This window comes from Thermoascus crustaceus, assembly GCF_041956765.1.
Source record: "Thermoascus crustaceus strain CBS 181.67 unplaced genomic scaffold VTN00scaffold_4, whole genome shotgun sequence".
NCBI classification, from domain to species: domain Eukaryota; kingdom Fungi; phylum Ascomycota; class Eurotiomycetes; order Eurotiales; family Thermoascaceae; genus Thermoascus; species Thermoascus crustaceus.
In genome coordinates, this window is record NW_027192530.1 from 2,303,532 (window position 1) to 2,322,747 (window position 19,216).

Genomic DNA, 19,216 nt, shown 5'->3' on the forward strand with positions numbered 1-19,216 from the left:
AGTCGACGTCACATCACAGACGAATATAATATTCCTGATTCTAGCATGGTCTAGCGTTGAAACTGCTGGTGAGTCACCTACCACTCGATCTAGCGAGTAAAACTAGATCGATTTGCTCTATACAATATGCATTTTCTCCTGGAGACCCTGAATTTGAAGCTTCAACATAGCAGCCATGACCTTCAACATAATATTGCTAATCTAAATTTGATCAAAGCATATCCAACCACGCTCATTCTCATATCCCTGCTAGCTCATCCACAGCAGCCGCAACAAAACTCAACGCATCATACTTTGCATACTCTCTCTTCAACTGCAAGCACCGTTCCCTCCGCACAGGATCGGCCAGAATCTGAGACACAGCATCCCTAATCTGGCCAGGCTCCGGTCTCTGACATGCAAGATTTATTGCCGCCCCTGCCCACGCGGCCCGGGCGTTTGTCTCGGGCTTGTCAGCGGCCATTCCGGCAAGGACCATGGGAACGCCGTGGGAGAGGGCCTGCTGCACTGTGCCAAAGCCGCCGTTGGACACCAAGATGGCCGCATGTTGGAAGAGAATATCAAAGGGGATGAACTGGGCCAGTTTGACATTGGCGGGGATATCTATGTCAGGGTAGTCCTCGATGGTTGATGATTTGACGAGGGTTACGACGGCAGTGATATCTAGATCCTTGAGTCCTTCGATGGCTGGTAGGATTAGTTCAGAGGGGTCATTGTGTGCAGAACCTTGGGTGATCACAACTATGGGCCTCTTCTTGTCTTCAGGGGCGTGGATGACTTCGTCCCACCATTCTGGAAATGTCGCGTCCTTTCCTACTTTGCTGCCCACGGAAGGCAGAGCTCCTATAAACCTCAGCCCTTCAGGCAGATCACTGCGTGGGTACTCGAGCTCTGGGATCGACATCTGCAGGAAGAGGTCGCAGCAGCGCGGGAGCTCATCGAAGAACTGACGGCGCGATTTTCTCTCGTCGACCGGAACACCTGTCGACCGGAGAGCATCTGTCCACAGCTTCTGGATCGGCGCGGAAGCGAGATTGGCTTGCTCCTGCAAGGCACGATTTCTGACGCGACCGGCCTCAGACGAGTCCGGGGGTAGACCCATGCCGAATGGAGCTGTATCGACGCTCTCCTGTATGAGGGGGCTGATCCCGATCTTAATGAAGCCGTTTGGTCGGTGACAACCTGGGGCTCCCAGGAGAATTGGTGCCGCGGCAGCGAAACTAGTATCGTCGATGTATATCACCGTTCTGTCGTCTCCTTCCGTCTCTTTGATCTCCTTCAAGAGCTTTTGGAGGCACTCGTACTGATCCTTGATCGGGCTAATAAACCAGGTGTCCAGGTCCCAGATAGTGCGCTCCATACCGAGCGGCATGCTTTTGTAGAATGGATACTGCTCATGGCATCTCTCGATGTCGAAATCGGCACGGCCCTTGAGTGGTACAAACCGAGCACCGATGCTCTCGACCTCTTTCTGAAAAACGCTACCGGTCAGGAAGGAGACAGGATATCCGCGTTTCACAAGGTCAGCACCGATGACTATGAGCTTCTCTGCGTGGCCGAAGGCGGGGACGACACCGATGATAACATGCGGTTTTTGGTGCTGGTCTTCCATGCTGTATTTTCGAAGATGGGTGAACGTATATCTCAGTTGAGCAAAACCATGCACTATATCAATAATTGAGTGTACGACAGGATATGGCCCTATAATCCCAGGGCCCAGCTGGGTCAATCCTCGTGTCGATGTTGAGAAAACAGTAGTTCAGCTGCAACGACAATCGAGGACCAGCTGGCTGTAAATGGTGCTGGGGGCGATACGCCGGCGTCAAGCAAGAGAAGATATAGCGAAAGGTATCAAATAGATTGATAAAGTATTGGACGGTCCGCTGATTCCTTTCTCCTAGGGATCAGTCCTCCTTATATAGATTTATCTACTAGGCCTTCACGGCCAACGTGGGGTCCCGAGGATGCCCGAAGCTTGCAGGCAAAGAATATAGCTGTCGGAAAATAAGCACTGATCAGGGTGTCATCGCACCTTTTCAGTTGATAATAGCAAGCAAAGAGCTCTGACCGATGTTGCAAAGCTGCATAGTGCCGCCTATGACACTGGCCCAAGTTCCAACATCACCAGATTTCAGGCCCCCTGCCGCAACCCAGCTACAAAATTACCTTCCAACCTTGAATATGTGCTAAGCGAGTAGCACTTCTGACGAAAATAAACTCCTAAAGCTGGGATGCGCTCTTCGTATGATGTCCCATTAGGTGAGAAATTAGTGCGGGGATGTCAAACTACCAAACCATCCTAAATAATGCATTACTTTTCTTAAGCCGTGATTTGTAATAAATGAATAAGAAACCTAGTATAATAAGTGAATATCTCACTTAATTCTGATGTTGATTCAAACAGATATACCAAGTACTTAGAGAGAAGGGGATCTCTAAGCCTCACTGTCACGGTGTGGCTCCTAGGGAGCATTCTAGGAGCCAAACCGCTGCGCTACTGGCAAAAGACTAGGATACGAAGCCAACGGCTTCGTACTGCTCTCGCTTATATAGCTTCTTGCCACGCCGTCACGCTCGCAGCCGCCAATTTCGGGAACAACAGAGGCTAGTAATCGCAACCTGAACAGCAGAATTCTAGTGTCCCGGACTGCTCCATCCCTCTCCCAACACTTTAGGCTTGTTGAGAGGAGTTCTGAGGTTATCTATGCTGCATAATCATGATTATTATTGGTAATATTAATATTAACTCAAGCAAACGAGTTAATATATCTCCCAGCATATTCCACGTATGTAGTAACAGTAGGTGCTCTCCATATAAGGAACTAAAACAAATCTAACTTGAGTGGACTAAACCCTTTAGCCCCCTCTGAACTGCTTAAATAGAACAAATTCAGAAAGAACACTGTGAATATGACCTTAACAAGAACAAGAGGAAGAATGTATTTAGAATGTTAGAATGTCACAACAACCAATGAGTGGATTTAAACAGGCGAAGGCGAAGATTACCTAAGCTTGTGGGATAGCAGAGCTAAAAAAAAAAAAATACAGCGTCCCTCTTGTAGACAGAAAATTCTAAACCACTGGAGATGATTTGTACGTAACTGGAACATGGCCACATCATTTTTCGCCCACCACCTATGCTCTCTCCTGTTTCAACAGATCGTATTCTCTCCATTTTTCACAAGAACCTTGAGGCTGAACAGAATTGTAATCGCCCCAATGTGCCGCTCTAAGGACGACAAGTGAAGGGCCATCTGTGCTCTGGACATTCACGACGATCCTGCCACCGTCAATCAGAGTTGAGATTCGCAGGAACGTGGATAGAAAGGCTATCTTCTGACTTTCTAGCGAATATCGTATGGAATGGCCCCCGTTTCTGGAGCATAATCACATCTTCCAGGTGAAGCAGAATTGCTAGCAGTGCCTGGGAGTCAACGTTTGATCAAGGAACTGGAACTCCTTAGAGACTTTGAGACACAATTCTTGTCAAAGAGAATCAAGGAGATTGAAGCGTTGACAGATGCCCACCAAATTGCCTTTTCATGTCTCTGGGCTCTCTTTTCACCTGGAGAGTTGGTATTGCTTCAGAATACCCTCAGTGTTAGGAACCCAATTTTATCATGCGCGATTCTGAGACGATACAAAGTTACCTAAGACTCGAGCAACACGACGCTTTGGAATATCACCGTTACATACACGGGTTTAGATGGGTTGAAGCCAAGAGAGATTATTGAAACGCACAGTTTCCATGCACGAAATAATGGACATTACCGATCTTCCTGTCTATCCAATGAAATTCTACCGAAAGAGGGAAGCTGTGCGCAAATATTCGGTCCATGGGGGGAAGCGGTACATAATCCTCTGCGAAAGGGTTCGACCATTGGACTGAAAAGAGCTGGGGCTCATCGCGAACATCATGGCCATTCTGGATGCCTTCTAAACCTCGCTAACGAGAACGGTGTTGTTATTTTGATCCTCCCACAACGCATGTGAGAGTCCACTCAAACCACTCTCGAGTTCCTGTAGGACAGGGTAACTAGCAGTGGCTTACTTCCAGATTTCAAGATGATTCATACTAGACCCAGAGGGCGTGGTGCAATATTTTCCACATTTTAAAGATGATTATGTCACTGAAAACGAGTCACCAGAGGAAATTGACCAATATTGTTCCCTGCACAGTTCTGGAACTTCAGATACAATCAAGTGCTACAAAGCCTTTTCATTATTGGAAATCAAACTTCATGTTCCAGAGATTCCACATATCCCAGAGGATAAACTGATTGCTTGTCCTGCATGAATTGAAGGATACTCCCTAGCCAACAAAAGATGGGGGTATGTCCTTGACGACATTGATGAGATACAATGGGAGAACAATTACTTTGACAAGCTTCAGAAAAGCATAAGCAAGTGATCAAGAACCTTGTGTCGACACAACGATCCTGTTCAAGTGAATTCAGTGATATTATCCCAGGTAAAGGGCGGGGGATCGTATTCCTGTTGTACGGCCCTCCTGGGAGTAGTAAAGCCATAACAGCAGGTACGAAAAGAGACGTAACTCACAATTCAATGTGGTGTTGGCTGACAGAATTTTGACTATGTCCAGAAAGCGTGGCAGAGTGTCTGCATTGTCCATTGTACTATGTCATTAGTGGTGAGCTGGGCAACGAAGTGAACCAGGTTGAAGAGCGGCTTGAAAATATTTTTAAGCTGATTGCCAGATGGAATGCTGTGATGTCACTTGTCGAAGCAGACACATTCACGACTAAAAGAAGTGAAGACGACTTCGGACTGAATGCAATAGTTTCAGGTTTGTAGTTCCGCCACAAGCCCAGTTATGCTCCGTTCTGATGGAAAGGTAATGATCAGTTTTCCTCCGTCTACTCGAATATCAAGCTGGAATTCTGTTCCTCACAAGGAACAGAGTTAGTGACTTTGACGCTGCTTTTGCTTCTCGAATCCATATTCGGATACCATATTGCAGTCCGGGGCTGGAGCAAAAGGCTCTCATCTGGAGCCAATTGGCGCAGAAGCTCGACCATAATTTGTCACAAGAGGACTTTGAACACCTTGCCAGCCATTAAACCAGTGGTCGAGAAGTGACGAATATTCTGAGGACAGCCTCTATATGCGAAGGGTGCGGAACCACCGAAGAAAGGCGACCTCAGCGATATCGAGGCCGTCCTTCCGTATGTCACTGGCGATTTCTCCTCTGGAGACGTAAATAAGCTTAGTACGGATTTATTCTGCGTTGAAATCTAATAGATACCTAGTATATGGGGTTGCGATTTTGTATTCTACTGTTTTTGTGAGCTTATTTGGTTCTGCGAGAAGTGCTAGCGGCGATTCTCAGAGGCAGCAGCAAAACTCCCAACCAGCATTGACCAGAATCCTACCGTGGGCGCATCAAGCAATCTTTCCACGATACACTGCAGTAGTTTTACATTAGAACCCAGTGTTCAGCTCTGAGCGAACGGAGTCAATATAACTGCACCTAATTGCCACATCTTGCCATTCTATAGCCACACCCTATAGTCTGTAGCGAATTAGTTGGCGAGGGGCTTTATAACAGAATGGCGAGGTGTGTTACTAGGTTGGCCTTTTATACAGTAGTGTAGGTTGGGTAGGTAGTTAGCATCTCCTGTATTCCAGACATCCTCTGTATGTAGGTTGCACGCGTCAACAACTTCACTTAAAAGAGTTGATCGCATCCTACCTCACATTGAGGCAATTTCTGTCCAGCACGCTATCAGACCCCTGGTACTCAGCTTGGTCATTTCTTTGCCGCGGCCATGGGGAAGAAGAATCTGTCATATTTCAGCAAGATGATGAAAGCTGTCAAGGAGAAGGCCAATCAAAAGTTGTCCAAGGAGACACGGATGGTATTCAACAGAGTGTACAAGAGCTTTGTCGCCCTCACCTCCATTGTGTGAGTCTCATCTCTCTGTGGAAATGGTGTAGAAAGCGCTAATTCACCATCTCAGCGCCCAGGGTATGCAGATATGGCAGGCCGTGACGTATCTTTTGAATTGGGATAATCTTAGTCCGGTTGACCGGGCCAAGGGCGTTTTGCAGGTCGTGGAAGCCGCATTGCAGATGATTGGCGACATCGTCTCTGTCTACAGAGTCATTAAAAACTACGCGCTGGATGATCTCAAACTACAGCAGACGTGTGGAAAGTGGAATTTGCGAATCGGGGGCTCTAAGCCCAAGGCCGTCCTTAAGGTCGATGCAATCGAGGAGAAGGTGCTGAATAGCGAGGGCTTAGCTCAAGTCAACAGCGAGGCGAAAGGGGCCCCTATCGAGACCCAAGTCGGCGAAGTTACTTCACAAGCCACGGTCGAAGAGATGGCCACACGCTTCAAAGCTTCCAAAGCCAGGGCGGGGTTCCTCAGCGCGGTCGTTGTCTTGGCCAACATGGCTGTGGTCGTCGGGCTCTGGTTCCAGATCGAAAGAGAATGGGGAACTGAGAAGACGGGGATTATCGTCCTGGACATTGTCAGCATGGCTGCTGTCACCGTTCAGGTGTTCGTGCAAGTGTCTGAGATCGGCTTGGCTCTCATGGGCATTGAGAGGTGGTGGTTCCCGTTGTTGATGCCGTCGTGGCGTTCGTGGGCATCGTCTTGATGGTTGCGCAGTACGTTTCAGGCAGTCCGGACAGCAGAACAGACCGAAATGCTGATGACATGTGCCGGGCTCTTTATTCACCGTTCTCCCCCACCGGATCCCGTCAAAAAATATATCAAGGAGGTCACTCCCGGCTTCGTGAAGGACATACCAACGCGTCCCCAGACCCAACTCACCTACAAGATTCCCTCGACGGCACCTGTCAAAGGAACCTCTCAAATCGTCATTGACATCACGGATGAGACGGAAAAGAAGCTAAAGATCGATAGCTTCCACATCACGATTCCCGCCGGAACGGATGCGAGCGACCTGTTCAGCCGACCGGAGACCGATCCCCCCGAGAATCTGATCAAATGCACTGTTTCCGACGAGACGCGGTTCAAGGTCCGAGTGTCTTTGTCTTCGACTGCAGAGAATCACATGCTTCTCTTCCAGGTGTATGCCGTCGAGAAGGGCCAACCTTTCGACCAGTTGAAGATCACCTGTACTGGAACCGCCAACGAGGTTCCCGGGAAAGCCAACATCTCCATCACGGAGATCTTGCACCAAGACGATGACGAGGAATCGGATGAAGCTCAAACTGATCGGGTCAAGCACGCGGAGGTGGAGAAGGAGAAGGATGACTAAGTCAGCCTTTTGTCTCAAGCGACACAAGAAGGACCGTGTGATATCTTGCTATAAATGGGATTATATCCGTGGTACTGGCAGAATCACCGTTTGCAGCGAGACCATCACGTTTCATAGTATTAGAGGAGGCAGGTATTTGAATATAGCAAGAAAGGTAAAGAGAAACGAATGAACATGTTAGTAACAGCCATGTTGAGAGGAAGAAACAGAATGGATGATAGCGTTAGGAGGAGGTCGATCAGAAGTGATAAAGGCACATAAAGGTTGTGCAGTCTTTCGATAATGAGAAGGAGAGATTGATTAGGGAGTTTCTGAAAGTTGACATTGCCCTTATAATAATGTGCTGGTTAGTGCACTTGAACTACACCAGCACTCAAGTCGCTCTCTTGTTGCTTTCCAGGCGATCCTTCTGAAAGGAGGAAAGAGGGTTGAAAAAAAACATAAAAACATACAACAGCAGGGATTCGCTGGTGGTCACCCACCCAACTACTAACCTGCCGGCGTGTGGCTTGAGTACGGCTGAGCGGACGGGAAGCCCTATTCTCCACACCCTGTGGTCGTATGTGCTGTCTTAGTAGTTTGAATGGTTGATAAGTGAGGGATCTTCTGAAGATGAGAAATTGCAGTCGGTTTGTTTTAGCCATGAATAATGCGAGGTTGGTGATTCCGTGATTCGTAAATTATGATTTTTTTTCTGACCACTACAGTGCCAGCTATCTTGCCGCGATCCAGGTAATATGGATTCTGCAATCCCCCTCCCTTAGCTGTTGAGTTCCAATTAATGTGGATCCATATTGTCTTTCCAGCGTTGAACAATATCGAATTATCGATAAGATCACGCATGTGTGCACCATGTGCAGCTGTCCGAAAAGAGATGATCGTCCGGCCGTTATGTTCGCTTGGTAGCATTGGGACTGATTGGGTTCTCCAGAACAAGACAACAAGAATCCGCGTATCTGCCGACTATACCGCATGTCCATGATATGAAATGTGGATACCATCCTATCCATTCCATTATCATATCAGTTTTTTCTCCGAGGCTAACCGAGAAGCGTGTAGATCGCAATGCAAGTTCCACGGGGAATCTCCGGCCTATCTAATGCGTAGATGGACATATATCAAGATCAGATACATATATAAAAAAAATAACGGGTTTGCTATCCTGCTTATTCTTTTATCGGTGGCCAGGAGATATGGAAGAAAACTCTCGCACAGAATGTGCAGATACAACCGTCCCCAAGCTGCATAGAAGATTGGGCTTTCCGCGGAAGGGAAGCGTGGGCGGTGAGCGGAGAGAAGCCGTGAGTCACGGGCCGCGGCAAAAGACGTGCATGAGACGGCCCCGCTCCACATAAAGAATCCAGCGAACAACAGCTGCAGCTCTGCATCGCTGTTCTCCCCGGAGTCATGCCGGTCGTCCTCGTGGCTGCCAGGTCCTGGATGCTTCGAGAATTCTAGGCTCGTTGCTTTTCCTTGCCTATCTTTCTGTGTGCCCTTTTGCAAGGAACGACATCTCAGGACGTAGTAAACAGGCGCTGGCCGCTGACACAGTACCCCACCGCAGAAATATGGGGTCTTTTCTCGCTTGGCGGGGTTTGGGGGACAAGGCCCGGTCCCCTATCTCGAATCCTCGATTCCTGTTTTCACAGTAATTATAACCAGACAGGTGCAAATCGACAGGGGTATTTCCTGCATGATGTATAGCACATGTCCTAAACTACCGCTTGGTCGGGAAACCGGATATCGGAAGAGCAACACTGCACTGATCGACCTGGCCGTTGGCCGCTTGGTGGTCTGGCTTCGGTGCTTGTTTTCCATCTCCAGTGCCGGGTCTGACGCTCGGGTAAACAGACTTATCGTTTGTCGGTTTTCTCAACGAGATCTCCGTGGGCTTTTCGGCTGGTTCCGCTTATCAAGACGAAAAAAAAAATCTTTTGTGTCGTAAACGGCTCAGTTGGCCTGGTTTTCATGTTTCCTCTTATATAAATGCCTGCGAGGAATTCGTGAACGTGTGAGCAGATACCGCTCACAGTCGACCTCGTTTATTATCTGACCCAAAATTTCTTTTTCAATGCCCCACAAGTCGCTTTCTGCTATCTAATCCGTACTGTGTTATTCAACTCGGGCCGTTCCCGTGGGTAGCGGACTGAGGCGTGAGTCAACTAGGCTCTGTACCAAAGCAGATAGAATAGTTCGGTACGCAGGGTGTCTGTCCCTTTCTTTTCACGCCTTCATTATTTCCATTCAATTTCTTCTGTCCTTGTCTGTGTTGCGCATACATTGCCGTAGCATATGTTGATTTGTCATCTGCGATCCTGTCGATGCTGACATCCCGCCCTTTTATCGACAGGAAGGTCTCCCCATAATTTATTCACGGGCCCGGAATTTCTGAGAGCAGCTGTGTCCGTTTGACTCTTTCCATCAGATATCCTTAGTGGGACAACGGAGCTCTCTACTTAATATTCCATTTTCATGGTGTTTAATAATTGATACGATAAACGGAACGGTTGAGTAGCTCTATCTTGTAGAGAAATTTTGAAGGACAACAATATACCCAGTTCCTGAAAGAAAATGACTGCCGAGAAGGAAGTCCCGGACCAGAGTCACCCCACCAGTGACAGGACCTCATCACTGTCCCTGGACCGCGATGACGAAGAATCGCGGATTGGTGACGAAGTCGAAGGCACCAAGAACGCCCTTTCAAAGGCTCCCACAAATGCTAGCCAGGGAGGTGCATTGGCAAGAACAATATCGCTAGTCCGCACCAGGGAATCTGGACGAGATCCGGGTCCGCCTCCAGACGGGGGCATTAAAGCCTGGACACAGGCAGGGCTAGCCCACCTGGTCATCTTCAACACATGGGGTTATATCAACAGCTTTGGCGTTTTCCAGTCCTACTACACGGAGACCCTGGGGCACCCGCCCTCAGACATATCATGGGTTGGCAGCATCCAGATTTTCCTCCTCTTCTTTATCGGGACATTCTCGGGGCGCGCGACAGATGCAGGCTTTTTCAAGTTCACCTGGACCGTGGGTGCAGTACTTGAAATTTTCTGCATCTTTATGACGTCCCTGTGCACGAAGTACTGGCAGCTTTTCCTGGCCCAGGGGCTTGGAATGGGCATCGGATGCGGGCTGATGTTCTGTCCCACGCTAGCGCTGCTGCCAACCTACTTTACCAAGAAGCGTGCCTTTGCATTCGCCGTCGCTGCTACTGGTTCAGCAACCGGTGGCCTCGTCTTTCCTGCCGTTGTCATGCGGCTCCTGCCCCGCGCCGGGTTTGCATGGACGATGCGGACGCTGGGGTTCATCACGCTGGGTTCTCAAATCCCTAGCTTCTTCTTCCTGAGACAGCGACTCCCACCTCGCAAGACCGGTCCGCTTGTCGAGTGGGCTGCCTTCAAGGAACTGCCATATACTCTCTTCGCGCTTGGCATGTTTCTCAACTTCTGGGGTCTGTATGTCGGGTTCTTCTATATCAGTAGCTTCGCGCGGGGCATCATCGGGGTTTCACAGTCGACCTCCATGGATCTGCTTATGGTCATGAACGGACTTGGAACGGTCGGTCGACTCATTCCGAATTATTTTGCGGATTTTTGCACGGGGCCGCTGAATATGCTCCTTCCGTTCAGCTTTGCCAGCGGTATAATTGCGTATGGCTGGGCCGGCGTCACAAGCCTCGCAGGGCTATACGTGTTCGCTGTAATATACGGCTTTTTCGCCGCCGGAATTCAGTCCCTCTTCCCCGCGACGTTGAGCACCCTTACCTCAGACTTGAAAAAGGTCGGCGTTAGAATGGGAATGGTATTGAGTGTTCTCAGCATCGCGGCTCTCACGGGATCTCCCATCGCGGGAGCCTTAGTTCAAAAGGGAGAGGGTGATTACCTGTACGCGCAGATGTTCATGGGCAGCGCAATGATCGCAGGCACCATGACGCTGACAGGCGCGAGAGTTGCCAAGCTAGGATGGGGCGTGGCCAGAGGATAAGAACGAAAGAAAAGGAGCTATCATTTCATTAACATGATATTGTTGTGACGTCTGGGCTGGCAGATAATAGAATCGAATCAGAACGACACTGGACTGGAGTTGGGAGATCTCTTCAGAGCATTCAGACTCAGGATATTGCATGAATTGGATTGATCTACTCCAGAGAGATGGTAAATAGAAAAATAGTACATAATAAAATATACGACATTAGTGCAGACTTGGGGCCAATTAGGAAACTTAATCTGAGTAGTAAATTCGCTCAGGGACTTGGAAGATGACGCGGTCTAAAGGCGCCGTGCAGGTGTGGGAATCAAGTATTCCATTTCTCACCTACTGCAGAATTTTTTGGTCAAGTGTTTCGTTGTTGCATCAGTATCCGTCAGGAAATTATCAAACCTGGGTTCTTTGGCTCGTCATGTTGGTAATCACAGACTTAAATGCCAGCGTAAAAACTAATTGGTGTAGTGAGGATCCTCTGTGTTAAGATGTTTGCCAGCATTCCCCGTCGATCAGGCCTGACAAATACAGTCTCGTAGTAGTCCTGGGATCGCTGACTGACGCAAAACCTTTGTTCTCATCCTTAGAACAGAGAATGAAGAAAGCTGCGAGAGAGAAAACAGTCATACATGCTCCATGGTTGCGAAGTAGCTGCGGATTGTTGAGCGAGGCAAAAGAAACGGCCATTCGACACGAAATGGCCAAAGGGAAGGACGCTCCCTTAGTTTAAAGAATTTGGCAGATTGCAGGCGTTATGCGCTCACCAGTAAAGGTCGTAAGCTAGGTGGAAATGTGTGCAGTTTCCAGATCATCCCAGGTAAACGGTTGCTGCTTTCGACCTGTCAACTGAAGTTAGACTTATCTGTTGTAATAGAAGTTTATAATCTGGCATTGTAAGAGAATATATAGATAATTAGAGAAATTAGAAACTGTACAAGACCACTAGAATGCAAGAATGCAACACATATTTAAAAAATCGTCGGTCTCATGTATGGGCAGCTCCACAGAATGACGAAAACGGTGTTTCAAATAGAAAGTAGCACATACAAATGATAAGAGAATCCCACGAGCAACATATGACTCACCGTCAATAAGAAAGAATAAAGTAGATGATCGTTCTTTTGGATCATGGTACTGGCCTTTCCAGCGCTGAGCTATCGAAAACGACCATCTCCACCATCAAGTTAAGTTTGGAATTTGTAACATCAATGCAGAGTCCTAGTTAGCCAGGTTCCTGCCTGGGTTTCAGGCACTGTAAACGCGCAGGTCGCGTCATGCCGCATGGCTAGGAGCAGGCGTAGCGAGGTTAAGGCATGCTTTTAGAGAACAGCAGGCTTAACCCCGCGAGTTTCAGCGCACGCAACCGCCAAAAATAGTTGGATGGGTTCCAGGGAACGTCAGTGGCGTGCAACAAATCGGGATAAAGGATCTCGATAGCAAACGGGGTGTGTCGTCCTGGTCGATCGCTGGCTGAGAGAACAATGCGGGGCGAGGTTCTCTGGCCACCGAGACGAGGGGCATCTTGACCGCCGCTCGCCATGTCCCGCCCCGCCGCCGCCCTGGAACGGTGAACCCCTCCGGCGGTGGCTCGTGACTCGACGTGTCAACCCGTCCGATCTCTCTACAGCATCAACTACATCTGGAGCTGCTGCTGGGCTGTTCTGTCTCTCTTTCTTCATTCTCTGTGGCACGGATACTCGTCTTTCCCGTGCTGTCCTTCTTTTAACCATTCCTCCTCTTGTCGCATTCCTAGAACCCTACGAATACCCCACAACACGCGACTCGCGGACTCTTCCCCTGGTGGATAGTACAGCTTTAGACGGGAGCTCGAACCATTGAGCTGCCGCCCATTTCAAAGCACAGAGAACAGGTACCACGCCGCGCTGTCTGCAACAGAAGTCCCATTGCATTGCTAACATCATTTCGTTTCCTGGCAGACTTTTTTCACACTATGGCTCCCCGCGGTCGTGGCGGCAAGTTCTCAAAGCCATCTAGAGGAGGTATGTTGAACGGAAAGAGAACAATAGCCGCTTTTCCATAACGAGAATTGTGCTTCTGACGCTGATTTGCAGGTGGCAAGCACTACAGCCGTGACATCGTCCCACTCGACAAGGATGGCAATCCAGTGAGCATGTGGCGGGTACGTTTCCCATGCCTGCAGCGCATCTACCTCCAGACAATTGCTAACTTTGGGTCTAATTCTACAGGATCCCGTGGACGAGGTGCCTTCAGAATCAGAGGAGGAAGAGGAGTCTGGATCGTCGGAGGAGGAATCTTCAGAAGATGAGGCAGGGCCCTCCCACGAGCCACAACAGGAAATGACCCGTGAGCAGCGTCGCGCTGCCGCGAAGGCCCGAAAGGAGGCCGCCATCGCGAAGAAACGCCAGCAAGCCGCACAGCCCGGCGACCTACCACCGTCGGAGTCCGAGGAAGAGGAAGAGGACGATGATCTGCCTGCGAACCCAAACCATACGGCCAAGTCGCGCTCGCAGGCTGCAAAGGGGCCAGCTGCTGAACCTAACGGCGCCTCCAAGAACGGAGACCTCTCACAGCTCACGCGTCGTGAGCGTGAAGCCATCGAGGCGCAGCAGGCACGGGAGCGCTACATGAAACTCCATGCGGAGGGTAAGACGGAGGAAGCTCGTGCCGATCTTGCACGGTTAGCTATTATCCGTGAGCGCCGCGAGGCTGAGAGGGCACGGAAGCAGGCTGAGAAGGAAGAAAAGGAAGCGCTTGCGAAGGAGCGCGCCGAGGCCCGCGAGAGGGAAAAGAAGTTGCGCGAGGCTGCCTTGGGCAAGGGAGCCAAGAAAGGCGCGCCAAAGAAGAAGTGAGAGGACTAGCTGCTAGTAGATATTTCTGAAGTCGATTGGATAGTAGGTAATTTTGGGTTTTGAATTGGGCTGGACTTTTACCATGGCGTGGTGTCCTGTCCTTCTGTCTGGGATGGGCAGGTAGATAGGTACGGTTTGGATATCATGTTGAATATCACTTCTTTTTTGCCTTGCCTGTGCATGCATACATATCCTAATACTCCTTCTGTAGTGTTCTCCGTAGAGAGTGTTGGAAGCCGAGTAGTGACGTCTTTGTTTACAGTCATTTTAGGGCTGACCGTCGGCGACGGGCGACTGGCCCACCGAAGCTAGCCGGAAATGACATACGCCCAGCTGGGCTGGAATCGAGGCACGCAACCTCATCGGCCAGAGTATCGACTCCGGTAGAACTGATAAGCCTATCCTTCCCCCAACCATATGAACCTTTCCTCCCCGGCTCCCTAGACCGGACCGGCTTTACACCTCGTCGCCGGCGATGAACCCTCACATTAACGTTCCCCGACAACATGGCGGCCCTGCGAGCTTCGGCGGCACCACCCCGTCGAGCCGGGGATCCACGATACGAATGCCACGGTTCTTCAAGAGGTGCGCAGCAGACCAGACATCCAGAGCGCGCATGGTGTTAGAAATTGAGAGGGTCATGGTGGACTTGCTGCTGACCGGTGTCGCATGGCTGCTAGGCTATTCAAGTTCCCGCAGATGGACTTCGAGATGGCCATTTGGGAGATGACATCGCTACTGTTCGCTCCAAAGAAAGTCTTCAAGTCTATGTACTATCATGTAAGTCTTCTCTTAACATAATAGTCTGCAGACCATAGATTATATTAGATATGCTGACGGTATGGCCCCGTCTTCAGAAACGTATGCGGTTCCCCAACCCATCCGCCTAATTGCCTTCCATTTGTACAACACCCGACCCTATTCGTCAATACCATGCATGCATGATAGAAAGTTTCGATTCGCAAGTTAACAAGTTCTCTCCTTACCCGATACGCAGAAACCAAAAACACCTGGCACCGTCCCGACCCGTCCTTCACCTACCTCCTCTCCTTCTTCCTCCTCCTGACGGCCCTGGCATGGGGGGTCGCATACACGCCGTCCTTCGGCGCCATCGTCCGCCTCTCCCTCCTATTCGTGTTCGTACATTTCATTGGGTCCTCGCTGCTCATTTCCACGATCGCGTATTTCCTCGTTGGACGGATATTCGGGCCTAACGGGGTCGCTGCGTCTCTGACGGGGCTGAGAGGGACGAGGGGTCGAAGGAGAGGGGCGGCGACAGGGCTGTTCATGCAGCCGGGAGAGAAGGAGCAGGTCGAATTCGGGTACTGTTTTGATGTAAGTGCAGCATATTAACCCCCTCTCCCCTCATCTAATCTAAACTCCTCCGTCGTGTTTCCCTTGGGTCCTAACGCAAAACGCGCACAGGTCTCCAACCGCGCCTTCTTCCCCCTCTACCTGCACCTCTACGTGCTACAATTCCTCCTCCTCCCGCTCCTCACGCGCTCCCCCACCAACTTCTTCGCCACCTTCCTCGGAAACACGCTCTACCTCTCCGCCCTGACCTACTACACCTACATCACCTTCCTGGGGTACAACGCGCTCCCCTTCCTCCACAACACGGAGCTGCTCCTGGTTCCGATCCTGGTCTTCGCCGTACTGTGGCTGGTGAGTCTGATTGCGGGGTGGGGCGTCGTGATGCATGGGAGCGCGGTGGAGGGGTTGTTTTGGGGGATTTGATTTGAAGTTCTGATTTCTGATAGGAAAGGAAAGAAAGAAAATAAAGAAATGGTAGTAAGTTATCGATTGATCGTATTATTCATATCATTTATTCAAGAATAATCTTGGATAAAGGGAGAAAAATAAAGAAAAGATGCAGGTGCACATCAACAGAAAATAAAACGAAAAACAAGAAATTATTTGAGCTTTTTTTTCTATTCCATCGATCTTTGTTGCAGGTCAAGAAAGAAAGAAAGTTATAGTTCTGTTATGCTATGCTATGCTGTGCTAAGCGACTTTAGGGACTTTGTTTCATTAGGTCATTATAAATAATAATGTTCATACACATACATAGATCAATATCAATATCACGATTCCATTGCTCCTGTCTGATCTGAGATATTTATTTCTGACCTAAAGAAGGAAGGAAGCAAATGCGTCTGAATTATAGGTTATGGTTAGCTTTCGCGCTATATCAATTATTAATAGGTAGCTATCTCATCTATCTATCTCCCTAACCTACGGTACCTGCCCAAGGTATGGATACTGCGCAGCAGCACGCCCCCTCAGGGAGTACTCGTATAACGAAGCACCAGAAGATCTAGGAAGTATTGGCGTGAGTTGTTGCAGGGACTCGAGTGCCCAATCCTGGTTTGAAAAATGTGTTGTATCCTGACGGGATGAGAAGTAGTAGAAGGAAGGATACCATTGGCCGGCGCTTCAAATACCCCATTTTCGGTATAGGCGCTGCTCAACGTTGTTCGCCGGTTGGACGGTTCCATCTCGAGTTCTCGAGAGCATCTCCACCGCGGGCGTAGTATTGTTGCGTCAAAGATGGAGAGAAGAGCATTTGGTAATTCAGAATTACCATTCCAAGTGGCTGTCCAGAGATGAGGTCAGCTGCACTCGTTTCAACATGTGTATAAATAGACGTACAATACCTCCTTCAACCTTATCAGATGCAACCCGTCTGGCAAGTTGTCGATTCTTCTTGATATACTCCAATCTCGTAAATCCTTTAACGGTGATAAATCCTGCCATCCGTGTTTCTGCACTGCAGATAAAGCATCATGGATCCCCCTGCTGCAATCGAAAGCACTGCTACGACGGAGCCTTTCGCCCCCGCAGTCCCGTCGAAGATGATGACACCAGTCCAGTTCGACCCAGCGAAACATCTTTCCTATTCTCCACCGTCAAGTATTCTCAAGATGGAAGACCTGGGCCTCTCCTCTACGGCTCTCTCATCGGTTGCTTCCACCGAACCTTTCCCTCTCCTTTCCTATGAAGCAGTCCTGCAGCATCGGCGAGAACTCTTCACTCCTGATGTCCTTGATAACTGTCTCCATCGCACCCGACCAGGCTCTGTTCAGCTCCGGGGCATGGCTCCCCGCTATTCCCCTTTCATTCACCAGTTTTGGCACTCGCCAGAGGTCTTGAAGATCATCAGCGAGAATGCCGGCGTCGACTTGGTCCCTGCGATGGACTATGAGATCTGCCACACCAATGTCCAGCTCAGTCCGGATGGTATTGCTGGAGTGAGAGCAACACCGGTGGAGCCTCCTGCTGCCACTGAAGACGCGATCGCGCAGTTTGAGAAGGATAAGCGCAAACCCCAGGCTGTGACTGATCAGACTAAACCAATCATCGAATGGCACAAGGACTCACACCCTTTCGTCTGCGTTGTCATGCTGTCCGACGCCAGACACATGGTTGGTGGAGAGACAGAGCTTCAGAAGGCCGATGGAACGACAGTGAAGGTCAAATCTCCGCAAATGGTAGGTCAATCAGTACCGGGCAACGGAAAGTGCACGCTGATCATAAATAGGGCTGCGCTGTGATACTTCAGGGGCGTTACATTACCCACACCGCAGCGCCGGCCACGAACATGCCCGAGCGTGTCACCATCGTCACTTCATTCCGACCCAGAGATCCTACACTTCTGGACGAAACGACAAACGCGAATGTCAGGAACAAATCCCATCTGACCGAGCTCTATTACCAGTGGACCACATACCGGCTTGATGTGCTGGCGGAGCGTGCGCGAATTGCCGCCGAGGCTTTGAGAGAAAGGTATGAGGAGAATGTCAAGAAAACAGATAAGGAAGGCAAGAAGGGACTGTGTCGTGTTGAGACGGTTAATGTTGCAAAGATGGAGAAGTGGGCCAATGAGCAAATCACCTACTTAAATCAGACGCTTTACGAGATGAGGCCTCTCGGACAGTAGGTAACTGGCTGAGTTGTGTAGTTGTGTAATGAGAGAGTACCCATTCCTCGAGCAAAGATTCCGCGAAATTGAAGATAATGCTGATGCTATCCAAGCAATATCACATCTGCCGCAGATCTAGACATGTAATCATCGGCATTAATCGCCATTTCCTGGTCAAACTTCATCCAGTGTTCCACCAAGAGTTCTTGGACACGCCTAAAATGTCTCATCTGGAATCGTCTTTCTAAACATCGAAGGCGGAATAGGACGTACTCTCTTTCCGCAACATTTTCTCGAGTGAGCTCCTTGGAAACGATTCCAATAGGCCATAGGAGGGCGCTCTCAAACACCGAGCCCTCAGGTAGCTGTCGGATTAGTTGAACAGCCCATGGAGCGAGGATCCCAATCTGGGATTCATGAGCATCCATATTCCCTGAGGAAACCTCGCCTCTCTTTTCGCTTCTGCAAAATGCTTGCATTCGATAAACTCTCGCCGCGACGCGATACAGTTCAGAAATTATTTTTCGCTCTTCCCACTTGCTAATTCCACTTGAATCACAGTGTGGACGTTCTGTGACGAAAGAGATGCCGCCCCAAGGACGTCTGTCATCAAAATTTTCACCGTCTGCTCCACTGAGGGGGAAACTCGGAAGCCAATCTACTCTTCCGTCCCAAGCAGCAATCTCAGCATCCGTGACTGTTCTATCTCCTGCACTGATTCGTGCTATGAGATGAGGATAGTAATAGCGACCGTCATCCTGTCCAGCTTCATAAACTGATCGGGAAGAAAGAAAACCTGGAAAAGAAGCGGTATCTATTGAAGGACCCCCGATTCGCAGGTAGAAATCTGAAAGTGGAGATGTTTGTAGTGATTTAGATCGTACAAGGTCGTTGTATAAAAAGAGATTATATAGGAATCGAAACTCTCCAATAGCTGCCCCGCTGGAGCCATTTCCCATGTGACGAAAGTAGTGAGAGAAGAGCCGAGCAAGGAATTCAAGGTGGGGTATCCAGTTTTCCTTTCCTTCACCGGCAATTTTCTCGTATAAGAGCAACAGGACACAGATTGTCAAAAGGAATAGCAGATCTTCCTCATTCATAGTCTCCAGATTGTCGCTGCTCGTGGCTTGAGCGTTGAATAGAGGCGTCTCAGCTGGTCCAAACTGATTCTGTGTGCTATGCTTCATCAACAGCTTTCGACAACCTCTCAGTGCGCGCTGTCTTAACT

At 49.4% G+C, this 19,216-nt stretch overlaps 8 protein-coding genes across 8 annotated transcripts; 6 read left to right on the forward strand and 2 right to left on the reverse strand.

The window, feature by feature from the left end:
- Positions 1–238: 238 nt before the first annotated feature.
- Positions 239–1,612, reverse strand: VTN00DRAFT_7416 (uncharacterized protein; the record flags this gene model as incomplete). Its single annotated transcript, XM_069434161.1, has 1 exon — positions 239–1,612. One exon carries the CDS (start codon positions 1,610–1,612, stop codon positions 239–241), a length of 1,374 nt encoding a protein of 457 aa, XP_069287470.1.
- Positions 1,613–5,789: 4,177 nt separating this feature from the next.
- Positions 5,790–6,624, forward strand: VTN00DRAFT_7417 (uncharacterized protein; the record flags this gene model as incomplete). Its single annotated transcript, XM_069434162.1, has 2 exons — positions 5,790–5,926; positions 5,982–6,624. The coding sequence occupies 2 exons, from the start codon at positions 5,790–5,792 to the stop codon at positions 6,622–6,624; spliced, it is 780 nt and encodes a 259-aa protein (XP_069287471.1).
- Positions 6,625–6,672: 48 nt separating this feature from the next.
- On the forward strand, positions 6,673–7,251 carry VTN00DRAFT_7418 (uncharacterized protein; the record flags this gene model as incomplete). The annotated part of the gene is made up of 1 exon (XM_069434163.1): positions 6,673–7,251. One exon carries the CDS (start codon positions 6,673–6,675, stop codon positions 7,249–7,251), a length of 579 nt encoding a protein of 192 aa, XP_069287472.1.
- Positions 7,252–9,822: 2,571 nt separating this feature from the next.
- Positions 9,823–11,238, forward strand: VTN00DRAFT_7419 (uncharacterized protein; the record flags this gene model as incomplete). Its single annotated transcript, XM_069434164.1, has 1 exon — positions 9,823–11,238. The coding sequence occupies one exon, from the start codon at positions 9,823–9,825 to the stop codon at positions 11,236–11,238; it is 1,416 nt and encodes a 471-aa protein (XP_069287473.1).
- A 1,948-nt stretch (positions 11,239–13,186) lies between these two features.
- Positions 13,187–14,066, forward strand: VTN00DRAFT_7420 (uncharacterized protein; the record flags this gene model as incomplete). Its single annotated transcript, XM_069434166.1, has 3 exons — positions 13,187–13,235; positions 13,308–13,375; positions 13,443–14,066. The coding sequence occupies 3 exons, from the start codon at positions 13,187–13,189 to the stop codon at positions 14,064–14,066; spliced, it is 741 nt and encodes a 246-aa protein (XP_069287474.1).
- Positions 14,067–14,541: 475 nt separating this feature from the next.
- VTN00DRAFT_7421 (uncharacterized protein) lies at positions 14,542–15,803 on the forward strand (the record flags this gene model as incomplete). The annotated part of the gene is made up of 4 exons (XM_069434167.1): positions 14,542–14,651; positions 14,747–14,846; positions 15,015–15,401; positions 15,492–15,803. The coding sequence occupies 4 exons, from the start codon at positions 14,542–14,544 to the stop codon at positions 15,801–15,803; spliced, it is 909 nt and encodes a 302-aa protein (XP_069287475.1).
- Positions 15,804–16,533: 730 nt separating this feature from the next.
- VTN00DRAFT_7422 (uncharacterized protein) lies at positions 16,534–16,823 on the reverse strand (the record flags this gene model as incomplete). The annotated part of the gene is made up of 2 exons (XM_069434168.1): positions 16,534–16,662; positions 16,719–16,823. 2 exons carry the CDS (start codon positions 16,821–16,823, stop codon positions 16,534–16,536), a joined length of 234 nt encoding a protein of 77 aa, XP_069287476.1.
- A 29-nt stretch (positions 16,824–16,852) lies between these two features.
- VTN00DRAFT_7423 (uncharacterized protein) lies at positions 16,853–18,006 on the forward strand (the record flags this gene model as incomplete). Its single annotated transcript, XM_069434169.1, has 2 exons — positions 16,853–17,557; positions 17,608–18,006. The coding sequence occupies 2 exons, from the start codon at positions 16,853–16,855 to the stop codon at positions 18,004–18,006; spliced, it is 1,104 nt and encodes a 367-aa protein (XP_069287477.1).
- Positions 18,007–19,216: the final 1,210 nt, after the last annotated feature.